This window comes from Lemur catta, chromosome 1 (genome assembly GCF_020740605.2).
Source record: "Lemur catta isolate mLemCat1 chromosome 1, mLemCat1.pri, whole genome shotgun sequence".
Classification (NCBI taxonomy): domain Eukaryota; kingdom Metazoa; phylum Chordata; class Mammalia; order Primates; family Lemuridae; genus Lemur; species Lemur catta.
Genome location: NC_059128.1, coordinates 169,141,155 through 169,164,902, shown reverse-complemented (window position 1 = coordinate 169,164,902; position 23,748 = coordinate 169,141,155). Strand labels below are relative to the sequence as shown.

Here is a 23,748-nt window from a genome sequence, read left to right as displayed (position 1 = left end):
TTAATCAGAAAAGTGTACAAAGTCATGTTTATCACATTATTTAAAACGCAAAAATTGGTTATCTCTTGGTGTTGGGATTATGGGTGCTTTTGGTTTTTCTCATTTTTGTTTATTTTTATTTACCGATAGTGCATTTATACTATTTATATAATTAAAAAGAGTTTTTCTTTAGGCATTATTAATATTCTAGTGTGAATTTGACATGAATAAAGTTGTGATAATGAGATAATGTTTATTTTTTTATTTATAGGGAGAAGAAGCTGATGATGATGATATTTACAACGTTCTTTCTACATTAAAGCGGTTAACTTCTTTTCACAAGTATGTCATTTTATTTAAAGTAGATGTAGTGAGTCAGGTGCAGTGGCACATACACAGTTCCAGCTACTGAGGAGACTGAGACAGGCAGTTCTCTTGAGCCCAGTAGTTCAAGGACATAGTGTGCCATGATGGTACCTGTGAAAAGCCACTACACTCCAGCCTGGATGGTATAGCAAGATCCCATCAGAAAGAAGAGGATAAAGTAGATTTAGTGAATAACATATACTAGCCAACATACACAGACTGTAATGTTTGACGTTCATATAACAATGGGAAATTTTAGAGAAATACTGAGATGATATATTTTCTTTATTCATATTTTCTCTAGATGAAACTTTTTATTTAATTGCTTAAGGTATAAGATTTAGTGTAATGAAGATTTATCACTTAATGTAATGAATATACACTATAAAAGTTTGTCAATTAGTAGTATTTAACAAATTAGGACCAGGTGTGGTTGCTCACACCTATAATCCCAGCATTTTTGGAGGCCGAGGCTAGAGAATCGCTTGAGGCCAGGAGTTCGAGATCAGCCTGAGCAACCTAGCAAGATGCGTCTCTACAAAAAATAGAAAAATTAGTCGGGCTTGGTAGTATACACCTTTAGTGTCCCTGCTAACTCAGGAGGCTTGAGCCTAGAAGTTTGAGTTCGCAGTAAGCTATAATGATGCCACTGCACTCTAGCCTGAGCAACAGAGCAAGACCCTGTCTCAAAAAAAAAGAAAAAATTAGATGGGCTTATTTCATAAGCTGGTATAAATTTTAACGAGTATCAGCTTTTAGAAATCTTGCTAATAAGAAATAACATGGGGAGTTGGGGAGATATTGGTCAAAGAATACATAAGCTTAGTTAGGAATAATTTCAGGAGATGTACAACATGGTAACTATTGTTAATAACAAGGTATTGTATTCTTGAAAATCACTTAGAGAGTACATTTTAAGTGTTCTCACCACACAAACATAAATATGTGAGGTAATGCATATGCTAATTAGTTCATTAGTCATTGCACAATGTGTACATATTTCAGAATGACATGTACACAATAAATATATACAATTTTTTCCTGTCGACGTAAAGAGATGAAAAGAAAAGTAAGATTTTGGGGAAAGTCATGGAAGTTATTCCTGTAAGCTTTTTTCCTGAATTGTTCTTATTTGGTTGGTTATTGTTTTCTTACTATGTTGACAAGACAGTTGGATTTGAATAGGGAAAATAAGACGCAGATCAATGAAATACATGTTCTCAAATTGTAGTTTGCATGTCCCTTGTAATGAGATATGCTTGTCTTTCCATGAAGAAAGGAAAACAGAGAACTTTGTTGTCCTAAGAAAGTTGAGATGTACCTTTTACATTAATGAATACTTCAGATTTAAGAAGCCATTTCTGAAATCTAAGTCTTTTCTTATATACAAGTAAATTTTTTGAAATTCAGTGGAGAAACCAAACTCTTATTTTAAAAATATTTTGTTTTTTAAAAATAAAAGTTGCCAGCCAGTGTCAAAAGGACAATTTCTAGTGGTAGAGCTCATGAGAATTTAAAATGTCACCATTATCACAGTCATAAGTGGTAGAAACCTTCACTTAAATGTGTGAGGTTTTATTGTTGTTGATTTCTTCAATAAATTCCAAGTATTAGCTGTTTTTTGTTTTTTTTCTCTTTCTTTCTCTCCCTCTTTATTTGCTTCTTTCTACTCACCTTTTTTTTTTTTTTTTTTTTTTTTTAAGTTTGAGCATTTGAACATTTCCTTTATGGATCTTTTTCAATTCTGCAAGAAAATGAAGTTATTTTATTGTTCCGCTCACTAAAACTGAGTGGAAATTTAAATTTCCTTTCACTTTAGAATAAAGTTAATGCATTTTTGTTTATTTTAGCGCTCATGATCTCACAAAATGGGATCTGTTTGGTAATTGCTACAGATTATTGAAGACTGGAATTGAACATGGAGCTATGCCAGAACAGGTAGGAGTTTACTGATATTCCTTCTGTGTTATTTCAGAAAGCTAAGCTTTTCTGAAGTCACATGATTATCAAAAGCCTTTTATGGAAAGTAGTTGATAATTCTTTAATGTAGCCACCTCCTTTGAGAATCACTGCCATAGTTACTCAGTATTACTGATAGGTGTATCATGTCTGCAGGTGTGTTGGAGCAGAAAAAAATAGAGAACTTTTGCTATAAGGTATCTTAAAATTTTAATGTTAAGGTAAACATTGTTCTTTTAATAAAAATACCATTAATTACTATAGTAGCAATTTTAAAACTTTAGATAAATTCATTATGCAATGAAAATTTCTGATGGCTATATTTCAGTGACTGTGCTACCTATTAATAATAATAAGCTTTAGGCATAGCTTAGTTTTTGTGGTAGAACTGTAGTTAAATAAGCATGGATACCTTTAGTAGATTTTAGAACTTTTTGCATTCATATATAAATTAGAGTAGAAGGGGCAGGAATTGAACAAACTTGCCTAATCTGAAAGAGACTTGAGTAGAATAATTAGTCAACTTAATTCTGTATGAGAAAGGAAAGACTTATTTGTATACTGCAGACACTCATGTAGACCAAGATACCAACTCCATAGTTAGGTGTAGGTAACGTTTAGGGGGTTATCTCATTCATTCCCATTTGGTAATATGGAATGCTTAGATGATACTTTATTACTGTAAAGCAATAAAAATTTCAAAAGATATAAGAAAATGATAATTTTATATTAAAAGTTAATCATAGAAACATGCTTTATTATTGCTATGATTATTTAAAATTACAAAACATTATTCGTTTTCTTGATCCCTACAAATGTCCCTGATTATGTTGGGTGTTTTTATTGTATTTACAGAAAGAGGCTAAATGTATGACCCTGTTGTTTTTCTTCAATTATTGCTGATACTTCAACTTCCCATCCTCTCTTCATCTCAAACTTTTCAATAACCTAAATACAGTTCACTCATATTTTCAAGCCATGCTTCATAGTTGAAAGGGAATGGGAAAGTTAAGACATTCCTTTTTTGCTTTCCTCATTTTCCTCAGAGACAAAATAAGAATAGCACATCACTGTTTCATCTGGTGATTATAACCATTTCTAGATTTTTTAACTCACTTACACCATCATTGTCTTAATGCTGACTGGTGACCGTGTTACAGTGTTGTCCTCTGTTATTGTTTTTGTTTTCTGTTGCTTATTTTCACTGTATATGTGTTATTTCTCCCATTGATTTTAATCTGTTAAATAAGAAAACATTTATGTGACATTGAAGTTAAGATTATGTGTCTTTAATTTTGTTAACTTTTTAGACATTCATCAACCATGTGTATGAAATTTGAGTGCATGACTATTAGATTGTACTCTTGTTCATTTTAGCAGCTCTTCGAAATATCTCTCAAGATACTCACTATTGAAAATATAAAACTCTGTATTTAACCACTTCTTCACAGGATCATGCAAGATGACTTTTTCAGGTTCCAACTGTTTACTTTGAATTAGAATCCATAGACAATTCCCTTTTGGAGCAAGGATGTCAAAGAACTACCAAAACGTTTGTTAGTGTTAACTTTCAGTTATACTTAGTGTTTTGAAGATACCTTAAAACTAACTGTCTAGCTATTTTGGGGGACCATATACCTCATTTTATTGCACTTCACAGGTAAAAATTGTGTTTTTCAGAAATTGAAGGTTTGTGGCAACCTTACATTGAGCAAGTCTGTCAGTGCCATTTTTCCAATAGCAGGTTCTCACTTCGTGTCTCTGTCACATTTTGGTAATTCCTGCAGTATTTCAGATTTTTTCATTGTTATTGTATCTGTTATGGTAATCGGGAATTAGTAATCTTTGATGTTTCTATTTAAATTGTTTTGGGGAGCCATGAGTCACACCCACATAAGATGGCAAACTTAATAAATGTTCAGTGTATTTTGACAGCTTTACCGACCTGCCATTCCCCCATCTCTCTCCCTCTTCTCAGACCTCCCTATTCCCTAAGGCACAACAATATTGAAATTAGGCCAATTAAGAACCCTACAGTGGCCCCTAAGTGTTCAGGTGAAAGAAAGAGTAACCCATCTCTGGCTTTAAATCAAAAGCTAGACACGATAAGATTAGTAAGGAGAGCATGTTGAAAGCCAAGACAGCTAAAAGCTTGGACTCTTATGCCAAGCAGTTAACCAACTTGTGAATGCAAAGGAAAAGTTCTTCAAGGAGATTAAAAATGTTATTCCAGTGAACACAGAAATGATAAAAAAGTAAAACCAGCCTTTTGCTGATATGGAGAAAATTTTAATGGTCTGGATAGAAAATCAAACCAGCCACATTCCCTTAAGCCAAAGCCTAATCCAGAGCGAGGTCCTGTCTTCATTTCTGTGAAGACTGAGAGAGGTAAGAAAGCTGCAGAAGAAAAGTTGGAAACTAGCAGAAGTTGTTGGTTCATAAGGTGTAAGGTAAGAAGCCACTTTCATAGCATAAAAAGTACAAGCAAGTGCTGATACAGAAGCTGCAGCAAGTTATCCAGGAGATCTAGCTAAGATCACTGATGAAGATGGCTGCACAGATTTTCAATGTAGACAAGATAGCCTTCTATTTCAAGAAGATGCCATCTAGAACTTTCATAGAGAGCAGTCAGTACCTGGTTTCACAGAACAGCCTCTCTTATTCAGGGCTAATGCAGCTGGTTAAAGTCATTGTTCATTTACCATCCCTAAAATCAAGGTCCCTTAAGAATTATGCTAAATCTACTCTGCCTGTGCTCTATAAATGGAAGAACAAAGCCTGGATGACAGCACATCTGTTTATAACATGGTTTACAGAATATTTTTTAAGCCCACTGTTGAGACCTACTGCTTGGAAAAAAGATTACTTTTAAAATATTGCTGCTCATTGACTGTGCATGTGGTCACCCAACAGCTCTGATGAAAATGTACAGGGAGATTTATGTTGTTTTCATGCTTGCTAGCACATTGTCCATTCTGAAGCCCATGGAACAAGGAGTTATTTCTACTTTCAAGTCTTATTATTTAGGACAAACATTTGATAAGCCTATAGCTACCATAGGTAGTGATTCCTCTCATATATTTGTGCAAAGTAAATTGAAAACTTTCTGAAAAGGATTCACCATTTTAGATGCCATTAAGAACATTCATGATTCATGGGAAGAAGTCAAAATACCAACATCAACAGGAGTTTAGAAGAAGTTGATTCTAGTCTTCATGGATGAGTCTGAGGAGTTTAAGACTTCAGTGGAGGAAGTAACTGCACATGTGGTGGAAATAGCAAGAAAAGTAGAATTCGAAGTGGAGCCTAAAGATGTAAATGAATTGCTTCAATCTCTTGATCAAACTCTAATGAATGAGGAGTCTCAATGCTTACTGCACACTTAATAGACTGCAGTATAGTGTAAACATAACTTTTTTGTGTACTGGGATACCACAATATTTGTGTGACTCACTTTATGCCAATATTGGTTTTTTTTTTGTGGTGGTCTGGAACTAAACCTGCAATATCGCCAAGGTATGCCTGTGTATATATATGTATTTATTTCTCTCTCAGTGAACTATCTTTTCTCATGCCAGTGGTACTTTAACTATTATAGCTTTAGAATACATAGAAGACTAAAGTTTAAAAGAATTTATCCTAATTTTTTTAGAAGATCAAATTATAGAAAATAATAAAAAATAATAATAGAAAAATGAACTCACTTATTCCCTTCATCTGATTCATCAATTGTCAATATTTTTTCATGTTTGTGTACTTGTATACTCTATATATATTACATGTATTAATATGCATATATAAAATGTATGTTAACAATGTTTTTATAACAGTTTTTCCCAGCCTAGGACCCAATCCAGAATAACATATTACATTTAGTTGTTATATCTCTTTTGTCTCCTTAAATTTGGAATGGTCTCAGCCTTTGTGTTTCATGACATTGACATTTTGAAAAGTACAGACTGGTTATTTTATAGAATGTTCTCAATTGGGTTTTGTCTGATATTCTGCATGTTTAGATTTAGATTACACACTTTTGCAGGAATGCTACATAAATGGTGTTCTGTTCTCAGTGCCTCACATCAGGAGGCACATAATGTCAGTTTGTTCATTATTGATGTTATTTACTTTGATCACTTGTAAGATGAGGTTTGCCAAGTTTCTCCTATGTAGAGTTACCAATGTCCTTTTTAATTAATGAGTAATCTGTAAAAAGATCCTTTAAAACCATGTAAATAGTATTGCAAGAATGGAAAAACAAACACCACAAGTACTCGCTATTAAATTTGAACTAATCAAACAGCATTGGTGAGCACAGATGGAAGTAAAACTCAATGGAAATCAAGCAGGTGGGAAAGGGGAGGAGGGGATAAGTACAGTGTACACTGGGTGATGGGCACACCTATAACTTTGTCTCGAGCAGTACAAAAGTAATCCATGTAACCAAAGCATTTGTACCCCTGTAATATTCTGAAATAACAAAATAAATAAATAAAAAGGAAAATAAATTCAGTCATAGAAAAATAAAATTACATTTCTTAAAAAGATAAAATAAAACTATGTAAATAATCCTTTTTCTTATCAAACTTTGACATAATAGTTTTAGTATGCATTTGTGATTCTTGCCTGACTCAGTTATTACTATCGTGGTCACCAAATAGTGACTAAAACGATGATTTTCTAACTCTGTCATTTATGTTATATTTCTTAGTTGGCACTCTACTATAGGGAAGAATTTTGCCTTCTCCCTTCATTCATTCATTCACTTTTTATAATTTTAAATTCATTTTTTAAGATTTAGTATCATTAAAGGCTCAAGGATTCCTGTTTTTTTCTGTTTTATTATATTCAACTAATTATATTTCAGTACTCTTATTTATTTTAGTGCTCAAATTGTTGCAGATTTGGCCAGTGACAGCTGCTTTCAAACCAGCTCCTATGTGCTTTATATATATTTTGAGCAGCTCCATCCTTTCTAACACAACAGTATGTTTCAGTATCTGCTCATGATTTTCCCTCTGCTAATAAATTTTTAACCTATGATTAAAAGTTATTACAGTTCTGTAACACAATAATCATTAGCTTATAAAGAACCCACATTTCAGAATTTAGTATCTCTTTATACAAATTTTTGTAAAATAAAGGTATATAACCAATACAGAGCACTTATAGTATTGTTTTATAAATATTATTTGCTGCAGAACAAAATGGTGTGATTAAGCCTATTAAAAAAAGTGTAATCATATATCACTAACTTTGGGCCTCTCAAGGCATCCATAAATTGAAAACTTTTATTTTGCAATTATTATGTATCAGATACTGTTTTAAGTTTTTACATATATTCGTTTAAGCCTTATTACAACCAAATAGACTATGTATCATTTTCATTTTATTGATGATGAAAGCAAAGCGTAGACAGATAACTTGCTGAAGATCACATAACTTTGGCATATGCACTCAAACTAAACTTTTAAATTCTTTTCATTAGCTCTTCTTATTCTCTGCTGATAATATGCTACTACTATTTATGGTAACACAGGCTACCCTTCACTCTTTACCCATGCCTTCTGGTGTTTGCTTCATTTCAGATTCTTACTTTTTGTATTTATCTTTTTTCCCAAATATGTTTTGTGTTGTTTCAGTGGCAATTGTGGGGAGAGACTAGATGGTGGTACTTAATCCATCATCATGAAATGGAAATCAACACATTCTAAAGACTGAACATAATGGGGGAGTGGGTTAACTTTAGTCAGGTTATTGTTTGTGAATAGATTATGGTTTATTGTTTATGTTGATAAAGTCATTCTTTCCTTAGAAGACTACACACTTATTTCCCTGACTGGGCTTAGAAGTTATTTCATTTACACACTTTTGGTTATTCCTTAGACATACCATATCAAAACCTTTCAAGACTCCTCTATCCATTTTCTATACGCCTAGACACCTAAGTCAAAAAGAAAGGAATCAGGGTTGATGCCCCCCTTTTCTTCACCACTAACATACTACAGACACACACACACACATGTGCACAAACACAAGATGCTACTTACCTAGTCATTTATTTATTTTTTATTTTTACCTAGTCATTTATGAAAAATGTATTTGAGTGCCAGATGCTGCAGATTTAATGGTGTACTGGAAGCAATTCTTAATCTTACGAAGCTTTAGATCTCTTTTATAAATTGTACCTCCTGAATATGTCTTCTTGCCATACTCTTTCAGCCCTACTACCATATCCTTAGTGTAATCCCTTATATTTTCTCTTGTGCATCACATCAGAAACTTTGTTTGGTCATAGCAGCCTCAGTTTCACCTGCTCTGCAATGTAGGCTTTGTTGTTCTAGTAATTCTCAACTGTGTGTGGCATCATAAACTCTTATAAAGTTTTTTTTTTAAATACTTGACTACTCTCAAATACTATTGTGAGAATAGATTGGTATAATTCCTTTAAAAGATTATTTGCTACTTTCTATCAAAATTGAAAGTAGACATATCCTTCATCTGATCATTTGTACTTCTAGGAATTTAGACTACAGATACATACTTGGATATGTATACAAAGATGTAGGTACAAATGTGTTCATTGTAACATTATTTATGAATATTTAAAACTTAGAACAATCTAAATGTTCATTAGTATAAAACCAATTAAATGCAGTAGGATAGTTTTGATTCTCTAATTCTATGCAGCTATGAATAAAATAATTAGGTAGGTATTATTTGTGCAACATTATTCTGTGAGAAGACATTTGATGCTATACAGAATGAAAGGCAAGGAGGAGATCAGTATATATAATTTAAAAAGGTGATGAGAAGATCTGTATATACACTAATATGCCATATATGTATAATCTTCAATTTTGGATGATAACTGTTAACAGTGGATTTCTTCAGTGGAAAACTCGAGATCTTTAGTGGGCAAGAAACTTAATTTGAAATGCATACTATTTATACTGTTGGATATTTTGTCGTGTACATCTAATGCTTTATAAATCTGAAAACCAGTTGTTTAGCAATGAACAATTAGAAATTGAAATTTTATAAAATGTATCATTTAAAATAGCATCAAAAGCATGAAATACTTAGGCATATCTCTGACAAACTATGTATGAGATTTATATTCTAAAAACCATAAAGAAACTAATGAAAAAATTCAAAAAAGAACTTTGTAAATGAAAATATTATATCATGTTCATGAATTGAAAGACTTGGTGTTATTAAGATGACAGTTCTTCCCAAACTGATCTATAGATTACCACAGTTCTGGCTAAAATGTCAGCAAAATGTTTTATAGAAACTAACAAGTTGATTCTAAAATTTATATAGAAAGACAAAAGAACTAAAAGAGTTTTCAAAAAGAAGAACAAATAAGACAAAATTCCTGATTTCAAGGCTATAAACAGTAATCAAGACAGTGTGGTATTGAAGAAAGGATAGATATATAGATCAAAGAAACAGTATAGGGAGTCTAGAAATAGACCCATACATACATGGTCAGTTGATTTTTAATACAGGTGCAAAGGCAGTTCTTTGGAGAAAAGATAATCTTTCAACAAATGATGAGAAATTAGTTAATGCATACAATGTACGTTATTTGGGTGATGGATAGCCTGAAAGCCCTGACTTGACCACTACATGTGTAGGCATGTAACAAAGTTGTATGTGTGCCACATAAATTTGTATAAATAAAAAACCTAAATGAGGCTGAAACAATTAGATATTCATATGCAAAAAAGTGAACCTTAATTCACATTTCATACCATATATAAAAAATTAACCCAAAATAAATCACAGGCCTAAATGTAAAACCTGCAACTATAAAACTTCTAAAAGAAAACATGAGAAAAATCTTTGCAACCTTGGGCTAATCAAAGATTTCTTAGATATAACACCAAAAGCACAGTGCATAAGAGAAAAAATTCAAACATTGACCTTCATCACAGTTAAAAACTAAGAGTTTTAAGAGAATGAAAAGACAGGCCAATAAACTGGAAAATATTTACAGATAACATATCTGATGAAGGACTTGTAACCAAAATATATAAAGATCTCTCAAAAGTCAGTGAAGAAAAGCAACCCAATATTTTAAAATAGACAAAAGAATTGAATACATAACTTCACAAAGATGGATGGCAACTAAGCCCATGGAAAAGAAACTCAACATCATTTGTTGAGTAAATATGTAAATAATTTACATGTTATATAATAATTATGTAAATTATGACAAGATATCACTACAAATCTATAGAAAAGCTAAACAAGGGAAAAAACTTGATAATACCAGATGCTTATGAGAATACAAAACAATTGAAACTCTTAGACATTGCTGGTGGGAATACGGAACAGTACAGCTATTTTAGAAAATAGTTTGGCAGTCTTTTTATAAAGTTAAATAAACACTTATATGACTCAGTAGTCCCTCTCCTAGGTGTTTATCTGAGTGAAATGAAAACTTAGGTTCACATAAAAACCTATACTTGAATGTTTATAGTGGCTATAATCATAATTGCTAAAAATTGCAAACAATTCAAATACTCATCTACTGGTGAATGTATAGAAACAAATTGCGGTACTGTCCATAGAATAGAATACTTTTAAGCAATAAAATGAAAGGAGCTACTAATACAACAACATGGATGAATCTCAGATGCATTATACAGAGCAAAGACACCAGGTGCACGTGATTACATAATATACAATTTCATTATACATTCTGTAAAAAGCAAAACTGTAGGAGCAGAAAACATCTCCAGGGTGCATGGGGTACTGACTACAAAAGGGCATGGGAGATTTTGAGGGATGATCTTTATTGTTTTGGTGGTTACATGACTATGCATTTGTTAAAACTCACAGAGCCATACATTAAAAATGATAAATTTTTCTCTATATATCTTATAGTTTAATTTTTTTAATTGGAAAAGGATAAAAGTAACAGTAGAGGAGTAATTGTTTCTCATTTAAAAGCCAGACCATTGTGTATTTCAAGGTTTAGAAAGCCCCAGACCAAAACATAGCCATAAGAACAAAAGAAGACATCACATGGTAGAAATTTCAGAACCAGTAGCCATAGGAAAGTTCGGTACAATCTTTTTTCATGATTTAAAATTATTTAAGTGAAAAAAATTTTGTCAAAATTATTTCTGTTGACTCATTATTTAACAGTGGAGCATGAACATTTGTATTTTTTAAAATATTTGTTGGTCATTCAAAGGCATGGCTAGGGTGAAGTACATTGCCAAAGACTACATGTGGTGTGATACCATTTTTTAAAAGCCCAAAAACTAGCAAAATGTAAACAATGTATCATCTAATGATGTGTGTCTATAATATATGTGATAAAACTGTAGTTTTAAGAGCAGGGGCATGATATTTAAAAAATTCAGTAGAATGGTTTAGCTATGGTGAGGAATGGGGAAAATGCACATAGGTAGATGCAAAGTTATTGGTATTATACTAGTGTTTAAATTGGGTGATCTTTTCATGGGTTTAATTTTATTATATTTTGTAATACAACAATTTTTGAAGTATCAAATACTGTATTTAAAACGATAACAAAGAACAAATAGGACCACTTCTCTTTGCTGTTGGTAATATGATATTTTTAAAACATCTGATCATGTCATTCTTCTGTTCAAATATCTCTGTGTATTTCCTAGCATTTTTAGGATAACATCCAGATTTTTTGGTCACAGTAAGTTGACCGTATTATTATCCAAACAATTATTTTTTTATAAGTGAAATGAAATACTATTAATAATTACTCTGGTACATAAGCTTAACCCAGAATGTATGATCAGCCTCCTATAAGGCCCTCTCTGATCTAGTTTCTGCTGATCCAGCCTCAGTTTATACTTAGCCTTGTGCTATATTAACCTGTTTACAGTTCATCAATGAAGCATTCTTTGAAATTTCCATTCCTTTGCTCGTATTGTCCCTTTGTTGCCTTTTTTTTTTTTTTTTTTTTTTTTTGAGACAGGGTCTTGCTCTGTAGCCCAGGCTAGAGTACAGTAGCTTCATTACAGCTCACTGCAACTTCAAACTCCTAAGCTCAAGTGAGCCTCCTGCCTCAACCTCCCAAGTAGCTGGGACTACAGGCACATACCACCATGCCTAGCCAATTTTTCAATTTTTTTATAGAGATAGGGTTTTGCTATGTTGCTCAGGCTGGTCTTGAACTCCTGCGTTGAAGTGATTTGCCCACCTCAGCCTCCCAAGTAGCTGGGATTATAGGCATGAGCCACCATTCCCATCTAGTTTCGTTTTAATTTATAAGTTTTTTTCCTGTATTAATGTTCTTAACCTTACACCATTTCTTACAGTATTTTACCATTATGAATTTTAATTACATATATTACGTGATGCTTTTTTATTCTTACATAATCAGAATTATTAGTTATTTTTTATCATAATTAGAAAGTCTTTTCACATATTTTCAAATCATTTAAATACTTCTGTTTTCTTCTGTTTTAATAGTCTTTTTTAGTGTTTAAATCTTTGAAATTTATTTGTGTGAATTATTCATTTCACTTCAATTATCTCTTTAAGTAAATATTTTTATCTTAAAGTTATGGGTCTGCTCTACTTTCACCCTTTTATATGGATCATGATTTTGTCTGCACAAAGTGTCATGTTAATTGTTTTAATGCTTCAGGAATAGTTTAGGTATTGTGAGTGTTGTTTGGACAACTATTTGCCTGTGTTAATTTTAGTTTTCAGGGTCATCAACAGAAATTGTTCATTGAGTCTTTTCAGCAGATCACTGAAATGGGAAACAGCAATGTCTTTTTTGATGTTATAGCCTACAGTGTGTTTGGGGAGGGAAGGTTAATCCCCATGAACCATTAAGAGTAGGCCTGAGGTTGTGTGATGTGAACTCCTGGTCCATTGTTCTTTCCACTATACATCAAACCTCCTTCTGGAGATCAGTATGAAGAGATATTACAAAAAGAGAATGTACTATCCACACTGGATTTATTGTAGACATATTTTCCTTCATGCCCTTCCTTTTTTCAATACTTGGAATTTATAAGTAAACTTGGCAGTAAAATCCTAGTATCCTGAATTGCCAGGGATTAATGTGCATTAGCCTACTCTGTAATTCATTCTTTGGGAAGTCTTTTAATTCTTTAATAACGAAAGTTAACCTTTTACTACTTGAATTTTTTACTTGAGTTTTTCATGGTTCTAATGATTTTTTTTTCGATTTACAGTATAGTATGCCCGCTAATGATACAGCACATTGGATAAACCCCCATTCCCAAAGAGCATGCAGAATTTATAAGTCTTTTCCCTTTATCAAATTGTTACTTTATGTCACTTACAATTTCCTTCAGTTTTTGCGCATTTCTTAACATTTCCTTAAGAAAAATACGATACTACAAGCTACTCTTTGCCATATTGATTATTATTTTTTAATTATATAGTAAAATTGACTTATTTTCTTTCTTACATATAGTTTTTGTTGTTGTTGTTTTGTTTTGTTTTTGTTTTTTTAGACAGAGTCTCACTCTTTTGCCCTGGCTAGAGTGCCACGGCGTCAGCCTAGCTCACAGCAACCTCAAACTCCTGGGCTCAAGCAATCCTCCTGCCTCAGCCTCCCGAGTAGCTGGGACTACAGGCATGCGCCACCATGCCCGGCTAATTTTTCTACATATATTTTTAACTGTCCATATAATTTCTTCCTATTTTTAGTAGAGACGGGGTCTCGCTCTTGCTCAGGCTGGTCTGGAACTCCTGACCTTGAGCAATCCTCCCGCCTTGGCCTCCCAGAGTGCTAGGATTACAGGCGTGAGCCATCGCGCCCGGCCTACTTATAGTCTTATGAATTTTAATATGTGTATAGATTTTTGTAGTCACCGCCATAATCAGGATACAGAATAGTTTCACTGTCCCAGAAAACTTCTTCATACTATCCCTTTATAGTCATATGCTCACCCCACCTGCAACTCCTGGACACCTATATTATATTTTTCATTACTATAGTTTTATCTTTTGGGGATTTCCAAATAAATGGAATCATACAGTATGTAACCCTTTAGAATATAATGTCTTCACCTAGCATAATGTCTTCTCTAAAAATAATGTCTTAGAAATTTAAGTTGTTGTGTGAATCAACAGATCAATAGTTGGTTCCATTTTACTGCTGAGTAATAGTCCACTGTATATATATATCACAGTTTGTTTCATCCATCCAGCCATTGAAGGACATGTGTGTTGTTTCCAACTTTTGGCCGTCATAGCTAAGGCTGTCATGAACATTGGTATACAGATTTTTGATTAAACATAAATTTTCATTTTTGTAAAGTAAATGTCCAGAAGTACAATTGCTAAGTGTTATAAGTGTATGTTTAACTTTATTAGACTGCTAAACAATTTTCCAGAGTGGCTGTACCATTCTGCATTCCTGCCAGCAATGTATGAAAGTTTCGGTTCTTCTGCATCCTCATTGGCACTTGAGAATGTTAGTAATTTTTACTTTAGCCATTCTAGTAGGTATGTAGTAGTATATCATTGTGCTTTTAACATATGTCTTCCTAATCATGTTGAACATTTTTACATGTGCTTATTTGGCAGCTTTATATTCTCTTTGGTGAAGCCATGTTGACTGTTAGTTTGCGTCTAAAGTCTCTTTATTTACATGCTACAAACTCAGTTCTTTTTTTTTTTCTTTCTTTTTTTTTTTTTTAATGCCACAAACTCAGTTCTTGGAAAGTTTCTTTTTGAAGAGGATGTTAATTGTCACTTATATTAACCCAGTCTAAAAATGATAGACCAATATTGGATATCAGAAGCGTTTAAGTTTAGTTCACTCTTTTAGCATGCATGTGTCCACTAAAAAGTTTGATCCTTTTTACCCTGAAGTTTTTTTGCCAACAGAAAAGTAAAAGAGCCCACTGTCATTATGTGCATTTTCAAAATTTTAAATATGTCCTGTATATGTAGATAATATAAGTGCATATATATTACATATATGTAATCAGTTTCCCTTACTATTCTCTAGTCTTAATTCAGACTTTATTGTCCATGTAAATTCAGTTTTTCTAAAACTTAAATATTGTAGAAGCTTTACATTAATAATGCAACTCATCTTCAAGATATGTAGTATCTGTCATTAGCCATAAGCTGAATGATTCCTTACTGATAATCTGCTAGTCAGAGATAAAAATCTGTAGTTCCTTTAAAGAGATAGAAGTAATTATTTAGGAAAGGGGGCGATAGCAATTTATATTAAAGTAGTGCTAGTTGCTTTAATAGATTAATATAAAAATCTCAGTGGCTTAACAAAACAGAAATTTACTTCTCACCTTCGTAACTGTAAAGTACCATTAGGGGAAATCAGGTGTCACTGTTCTCCCTAGTCATTCAGAGGCCCAAGATTTCCTAGGGCATTGGTATCCTGCTGGCAGATAGAAAGTGCACTCCTGCTTCTTAATTTGCCCAGAAATCTGCAATACACATTAATGTTTCCTCCCAGGAACAATGTTCCTGGAAACATGAGGACAGAGGGAGTAGGGTTAGAAGAAATTCTTAGTCATCAGAGCAGTGTTAATTAAGAGAAGGCAAAAGGTGCTAAAAAAAAAAAGGTGCTCAAAAGTTAGAGCAGTCTCTTTTGGCTTTTCAGTTTTATTATTGATTGTCCTTGTTTCTTCTGTACTTTAGAAAGATGAAGTAACTGAATAAAATGAATAGGTGACTTCTGGACAAGTTAGGATAACGTTGCTAGTGTGGAGGACAAAATAATAAGAATGACTGGTGAAGCTTGGAAGGAAAAGTTGTGAATTTTCTTTTGACATTTGATCAGCTAGCTATATTGTTATATAATTATGTCTATGAGAAAGCAAAATGCTTCTCAGTCAATGAGAGCAAGATTTTTATTTTAAGGTAAGGCAGTGGAGCCCTTTTAAAAAGAAACTTATAAGGAATACCAATATGTGAAACAGATTAAAATGGGAATTCTATATTTCAAACAGGTATTGGAGTGACCAAGTGTCTCTCCTCCCTCATAATCACTAACAAGAAACTTCTATAAAACTAAGTTTGCAAATGTCTAATACAGATCAGTAGAAAAATAGAAGAAAAGGATATGATATTTGTAATGATTTAGATAAATTGGTATAACCAAAATTAAGCAATTCTTCAACATTACTTTTTTCTATATCTTAAGTTCCCACTATTATTAATTTGTATATCACTTTTCTATTAATTGAACAAAACAAGTTGTTTCAAATTCAAGAGAATTTTTTTTACTCTTTTCTTTCCACACAAACCATGTTACCACTGTATTTTATATTATAAATAAGAACTTATCGAAGGTATCTCAGGATCATTGGGGTGCTGTCATTGAGCATCTTCTAAGTGTACTAGGGTTATTTCTTTAGCACTAATGTTTAACTTGTTAGTGTTTCTGTAGTCTTGTTTGTGCATTCTGACATGAATCATTTAATTATTATGTTTAATAAAACCCTGACGTCTCATTAATGTTGCCTCAAAAGAAGCAACACTTATTATTCTAATTCATAAGAGTTATTTCAGGTGTTGAGTAGACGTGTTGAAAATATCTTTTGCTTTAGTGATCTGAAACCTAGATTTTAAAGTTCCTGTAGCATTCCACTTATTGATTTCCCTTTTAACTTATTCTCTACATATGTTCACCTTTATGGTTTTTAGTTTATTGAGTGGGGAAGATAATAGAAACACTAGATAAATTTAGCAAATAAAATAATGGAATATCATATTATCAGATACACTTTATTGCAATAAAGGTACATATTGTATTCAAACAAAGATATAGTAAAAGACCTATCCAAAATGGAATTCTCTTTTATGTTATGCTCCTTAATTAGTTTTATTTTCCTGAATTCTGTTGTCTCTTTGGAAAACAGGGACGAAAGACTTGCATAGACATTTCACAAAACCATAATTCAAATGCCAATAAAAAATGAAAAAGTGCCCATCCTCATTGAAATTAGAGAAATGTACATCAAAACCACTAAGATACTACTTACGTATAATAGAATTGCCAAATTTAAGAAATCTAATATCAAGTGTTGGTAAAAATGTGGAGCCTCGGGAACTGTCAATGACTACAAGACACAACCAGTTTGGATAACAGTTTGGTAATATCTAATAATGTTAAACATGCATATTCTATGTGATCCAGCCATCCTATTCTTAAGAGTAGTGGTCCTGAAAGTGGGGTTCACAGCAGAGGTCCATGAAGTCAAAACTCTTTTTATCTGACAGCTCTTGACCTTTGGGGAATAAAAAAAAAAGAAGAAGAAAACTATTTTCATAGTAAGATGAAGATGTTATTTTCTTTTTTCATTCTCATTCTTTCACAAATGTGCAGTGGAATATTGGGGCCACAGCAAAGAATATCCACATTTATCTACACAGGCTATTACAATATGCCTTCTTTTTCTAACTATTTTATGAGACTGGGTTTTCTTCATATATTTCAATCAAAACAATGTATTGTAACAGAGACAATGCAGAACAGATAGGAAAATCTAGTTTTCTGTTAAGGAAGATACTAAAGAGATTTGCAAAAATATAAAACAGTGTTACTCTAGATAGTTTTTTGTTTTAGTAAATTTAGTTCTTTTTTGTGATATAAAATTATTTTTAAGTGAATTAATAAATATATTATAAACATTTCTTAGTTTTAATTTCTAATATGGTAGTATTGATAGATATAACCCATAAAGCAAAAGCTTTTTGAGGTCTTTAGTAATTTTTAAGAGTGTAAAGCGGTCCTGAGAACTAAAAACTGAAAATCTCTGCCCCAGAGAAATGCATGCCCACTGCACCAGGAAACATATATAAGAATTTTTGTAGCAGCATTATCCATAATGGCTAAAAGTCAAAGCCAGGTAAAAGTTTATCAGCGATAGAATGAGTAAATAGGGGAATATTTTAAATATCACACAGGACTAAAAATTAATGAACTAGAGGTATATGCAACATGTATAAATCTTAAACATAAATGTTACATGAAAGAAATCAGATTCAAAAGTTATACATATTGCATGATTCCATTTATGTATTGTTCACAGCTAGGCATAATAAACTTTAAGAGTGCACGTTTTGGTAATTAAAATATGCTGGCTATCAAATAAGCCAAAATAACTGTTGCCCTTAGGAGAAGAGATGGTTGTACTGGGAGGAGATGCTGGCAATGTTCTGTTTCTTGACCTGGGTGGTGGTTATCATGGGTATTTTTGCTTTATATTAATTCATTAAGCTTTATAATTATTTAGGCACTTTTTGGTATGAGTATGATATTTCACATTAAAGTGCTTTAAATAAGTAGGACATTTTGTTATAAAATTTTGATAAATTTTTCAGTTTCAGCTATTTCAGTTATAAAATTTGGATAAAATAACTTTATCTCCTTTTAAAATTTTGACCAAGCAAAATATTCATAATACTACATTTTTGTTTAAAGCATAGTGCTATTTGGGTCCATATTTATCAAGATATGTTCTGTCTTTATTCTCTAGGTTAATATGTTGTTTTGTCTTTTTTAACCAAATATTTTATACATTCTCATTAATTCTACAAAAATTTAGACTTGAAACTTTATCATAAAATAAAAACTATTATAAATATTCTCTTAGTACTGTGCAAACATAAATTCTCATTTCTTTGAATTTTTTCATTAAAAAAATTTTTTCTCATTTGATACAGATAGTCGTACAGGCACTGCAGTGTTCCCATTACTCGATTCTTTGGCAGTTGGTGAAAATTACTGATGGTTCTCCTTCCAAAGTAAGTAAGAGTTTCTGTAGGCAGAGGGTTATTACTAAAATAATAACCTTCCTTAACTCTTTATTTAATAATATTATCAGTTATTATAAGTTATTGTAATCTTTAATAAAATATATGATAATTGTTATCAATTCTTGATCATAAGCTTTATCTTATGAGTAAACATGTATTTACCTCTTTGGAAGATAGCCAAAATCTTCAAGCACTAGAATCATAGTTGTATATATAAAGAGTTAATAATCTTGTAAGAAATAACTACAATAGACACAAAAGCTGTGATAGGTGACATGCTATAAAAAAGAATAATATTGAAAGATAGTAAAATGTAGCTTTTGATTCCGGCAGGGTGGCACTTAGGGGCCCAAAGTCAACACAACCCTCATCAAGTTAAAAACAAAATGTCGGATAAAATTTTGTCTTAAAAATTTTTAATCCATGACCATGGAAAACAGAAATCAAAATATGGCTGGGGATTAAGTGAAAATAGGATCAAGAAAGTAAAAAAGAGCACTGAAATTTGCTTCACCTTGAGGATCTTTTATAATCTAGACAAAGTCCAAGGTCCTTCCAAGGTAGAATGTCTAACAAGTGGCCACATCTCCTTGATTAAGTTGGAATCCTGAAGAGCTATTCTCACCCACACCAGTTCCATTCATGGGCTGGAGGATTATAAGGAAAATAGTCTGTCTTAAAATCTGTCATTGATTAAAGGGGGAAAAATCGATCTCCTATGAAAGTTTATAACCATGACCTAGCTTTCACTTAGGGTTTCACCCAGAATTCATGCGATTTCAATCGTAAAGATAAACAGGTTGAAATTTTGATTTTAAGTGTTCTGTAGTGGAGTATCCAAAAGCACCTAATAAAGTCAAATCTAAATCTCTGTCTCCTCTGAAGGAACTTGCCTTAAAGAATTTTCCACAAATAAAATTTTAAGAAAAGTGAACTCTTAGTAAAAAATCACTCAACTCAAAACAAGAAACCATGAATAGAATCATGAAGAAAATCAGGCAAGAAATTCTGTACACTGGAATTATCTGACACAAATATAAAATAAATGTTTCAGTTATTTCATGTAATGAAAGAGACTTGAACATATGACTAAAAAGCAAACGTTGGTTAAAGAACCAAGTAAAGATTAGAATGTTTACATATCTTCATCTTAACAAAACATGAACTATTTAACCAGTAAAGATGATTAACTCATTTGCATATAGAGCCAATAGCTTGATATGGAGCATTATTTTCTCAGAGAATTCTTTTGTTTCTGATTAATAATTTGAGGATTTGTGTATATTTGGAAAATAGTTGGAATTTTTTATTTGTTTGTTTTTTAATTGGAAGGATGGTAATGTATTGGTTAGCCTCTTGGTTTTTCAATTTTTTTTTTTCTAAAGTCTCGTTGGAAAGTGATTGGTTTTTCTATTTTATTGGCGAGTTTAGTCTTGAAAAATAAAAATTACAGTTAACCTTTTCTTAATAATAAAAGCCACTTTAAAGCTGTCTTACATTTCCATGTTTTTGAAATGTTTATTATATGGTAAAATTAAAGGAAATTGAATCTGTTAAAATTTGATAGCTAGAGTTTATTATACACAATTACTTTAATTCTGATTTTTAAATTCTGGTTGAATTTTTATATTTTATTTTTTTTCATGGACATCATTTTGGTTATCTGAGTTACATGTATTTTGGCTGAATATTGATAATTGCATTTAGTAAATTTAGGAATGCATACTTCCCTAAAAATTCAGCATAATTAAAATTCTTCCTTGTAAATCTCGTTTAAATTTTGTCCTTTTACAACTGTATTCCATAATTGGAGTGAAAGTCTCTAATCTGAAACCTACTTTTTCTTTTAATCCCATTACAGCAGAATTATTTTGAAATTTATTGCCTTTCTGTTTAATTTTTGTCTGACACATTGCCCTAATAAAAGATGGCTTTATTTTTGTCATCAGTCATACTACATATTTCATTGTCAGCAATGCAGATTTTGTGACCAGCACGGACTTTTTATTCAGTTGCTTTCCTTTTGTAGTTTTGTGTTCATTTATATCTATGTGAAATTTTCCTTACTTAGGTGTCTTTTGAGTTACTTCTTCTCACTTTGAAGTTGTTGGTAGTGTTTTAAAAATTTAACCCTAAGTGTATTCAGTAATCATTGTGTATCACTTGTATTGTAATTTAAAAGTGGTTCTCAGCTGGGCATGGTGGCTCATGGCTGTTATCCCAGCACTTTGGGAGGCTGAGGCAGGATGATCTGAGGCCAGGAGTTCAAGATCAGCCTGGGCAACATATTGAGATCCCGTCTCTATAAAAATATAAAAATAAATTAGCTGGACTTGGTGGCATACACCTATAGTCCCAGCTACTCAGGAGGCTGAGGCAAGAGGATCACTTGAGCCCAGAAATTTGAGGCTGCAGTGAGCTATGATCTCATGACTACACTCCAGCCTGGGTGACAAAGCAAGACTCTGTCTCTAAAAAATTTTTTTAATTAAAAAAAAAAGTGGTTCTCTAAATGACAGTCTTGAAAAGCTTGAAGTCTCAAGACACATGCATACTTTAAAAATTAATCTTTTATTGCCAAGATTCCTGCTTTTAAAACAATAACTTATAATAATTACTAGATTAGGAATTATCAAACTTTCTGTTCCCTTGTATGATGTAGGATATCTTTGAGAATTTAAAAGCCACATACATAAGCTTCGTACAAATATAATTTATAGTATTAGCATGTCATTTGATAAGATGGCAACTTCCTAACTGTAGTTCCAGTCTTATCATTAACTTGTGTAACCTTGAGGCAAGTCATGTAAATAATCTTAATGTAGATAATTTATGTAAAAGCATTTTATGAATTGTAAGGTGCTTTCTGGATATTGGTAACATGTAAAAAGTAACCTATCTTTGTCTTGAGTTACTTATTTGTAAAATTGAAAGTTATATTGGGCCAATCATTTTTCGCTCTAAAATTCTGCAGTCTATGCTAATAACTGCCATACTGAAGCTGTCTTGATAGATACACAAGAGTCTTAATATGGTTATCTCTAGGAAATAGAATTTCTTTGGGGTCAGGCATAAGGATGAGAGAGATTTACTTTATACTTTTTGACACAGAGGAGTTGTTTTGTTGTTAATGTTGCTTAACAGTGATTATTTTATCACATAAAATAATTTTTAAAAACTGTTAAGAACAAAAATGTCTTGATTCTCCATACTATTCTCAGTTTTGGTTTATTGCATATAACTCACAGAGTTGTTTAGCTGGACTGAATACTGGAAAAATGCTTAGTGTATCCTGTGTCTTATTTGCTGTAGCAACATTATTCTGTTGCTTATAAATGTGATATTAGAAGTATAAGGGGATTTGGAAGTCATTTGATGAAACCTGTTTATTTTAGATGAGGCCCAGAAGGGGACATTGTTGTTATAATTACCTTATTGATATTTTACATTTTATAAAAATAAAGGTTTTGATTTAATTAAATCTTCATAATAATCCCATAAAGTGGTTATTATCATAATCCCACTTGATATGTAAGGAATCTGAGTCTTCCAGAGATTCAGACTTGCCTAAAATCAGATTTACAGCACTAGTGTTTTGAATCTCAGTCTAGTGATCTTTCTGTTAGTGCTCTTTAAATTCTTGTATTATTAAGCTTTTAATACTAGTTCAAGAGGATTTTATTGTAGTAGGTTTTTTGTTAGTTTTTTGAGTTTTTTAGAGACAGGGTCTGGCATTGTTGCCCAGGTTGGGTGGAATACAATGGCCCAATCATAACTCACTATAACCTCAAACTCTTGGACTTAAGCGATCCTTCTGCCTCAGCCTCTCAAGTAGATGGGACTACAGGTGCATTCTACCAAGCCTGGCTAATTTTTTTTTATTTTTGTAGAGACAAAGTCTTGATGTGTTACCCAGGCTGTTCTCGAACTCATGGCCTCAGGTAATCCTCCTGCCTCAGCCTCCCAAAGTACTGGGATTACAGGCGTAAGCCACTGCACCTGGCCCTCATTAGTTATTTTTTTTTTTTTAAACAAATTTTCTGTGGTTGACTCCTTATTGAACAAAAAACTAGCAGTACCTGTTAATCAGTTGGGTATAGGGCAGTTATATCACACAGCTAGATTTCTGTCATCATTCTGTATGCCTAAGGGTGTTTAGATGAGGAGTTACTATGATTTTAAATGACTGTAATGCCAGTGGGTTAATTTTAAAGTATAGGGAGGACTTTTGTAATGATGCACATAAAACTCTATCCTCTTTTTCTCCTTTAATTTTTTTCCTAAAATTTAAATGTAATACAGTAGATATTGGGATATTTATAAATGTTATTTTTAGCATTTGTAATGTTGGTCATTTAGAAGCAACCTGAAAGTCTATTACATAAAGTTTTATTTTGTTGAGAAAATGTTAAGATGGAGTGGATCATTTAGCTAGTGAGGGAGAAAGCCAGTTGACCACCATCTGTATGTTTTGTTCTAGTCATTAATATATTTATAGAAACTCATTTAAATCTCTGCGGGGTCACTTACATTTTAAATTAATAAATTATGCTCATTTTGTATAAAATATAAGGTAGAGTGGTTTTCATAAATTTGAGCTCTCTTGGGTACATGCTCATTGTAAAAGAAAAAATAGAAAAATATAAACAAAATAAAACTCAAATC

The 23,748-nt window shown here is 32.2% G+C and overlaps 1 protein-coding gene across 3 annotated transcripts in view; it reads left to right on the top strand.

Moving 5' to 3' along the window:
- Window positions 1–23,748, top strand: part of STAG1 (stromal antigen 1) — a 342,007-nt gene that overhangs the window by 274,744 nt on the left and 43,515 nt on the right. For all 3 annotated transcript variants that reach the window (XM_045539117.1, XM_045539119.1, XM_045539118.1), the window contains 3 exons: window positions 251–321; window positions 2,196–2,283; window positions 18,991–19,071. In XM_045539117.1, the coding sequence (XP_045395073.1) occupies window positions 251–321; window positions 2,196–2,283; window positions 18,991–19,071 (240 nt within the window). The remainder of the gene's footprint in view (window positions 1–250; window positions 322–2,195; window positions 2,284–18,990; window positions 19,072–23,748) is intronic.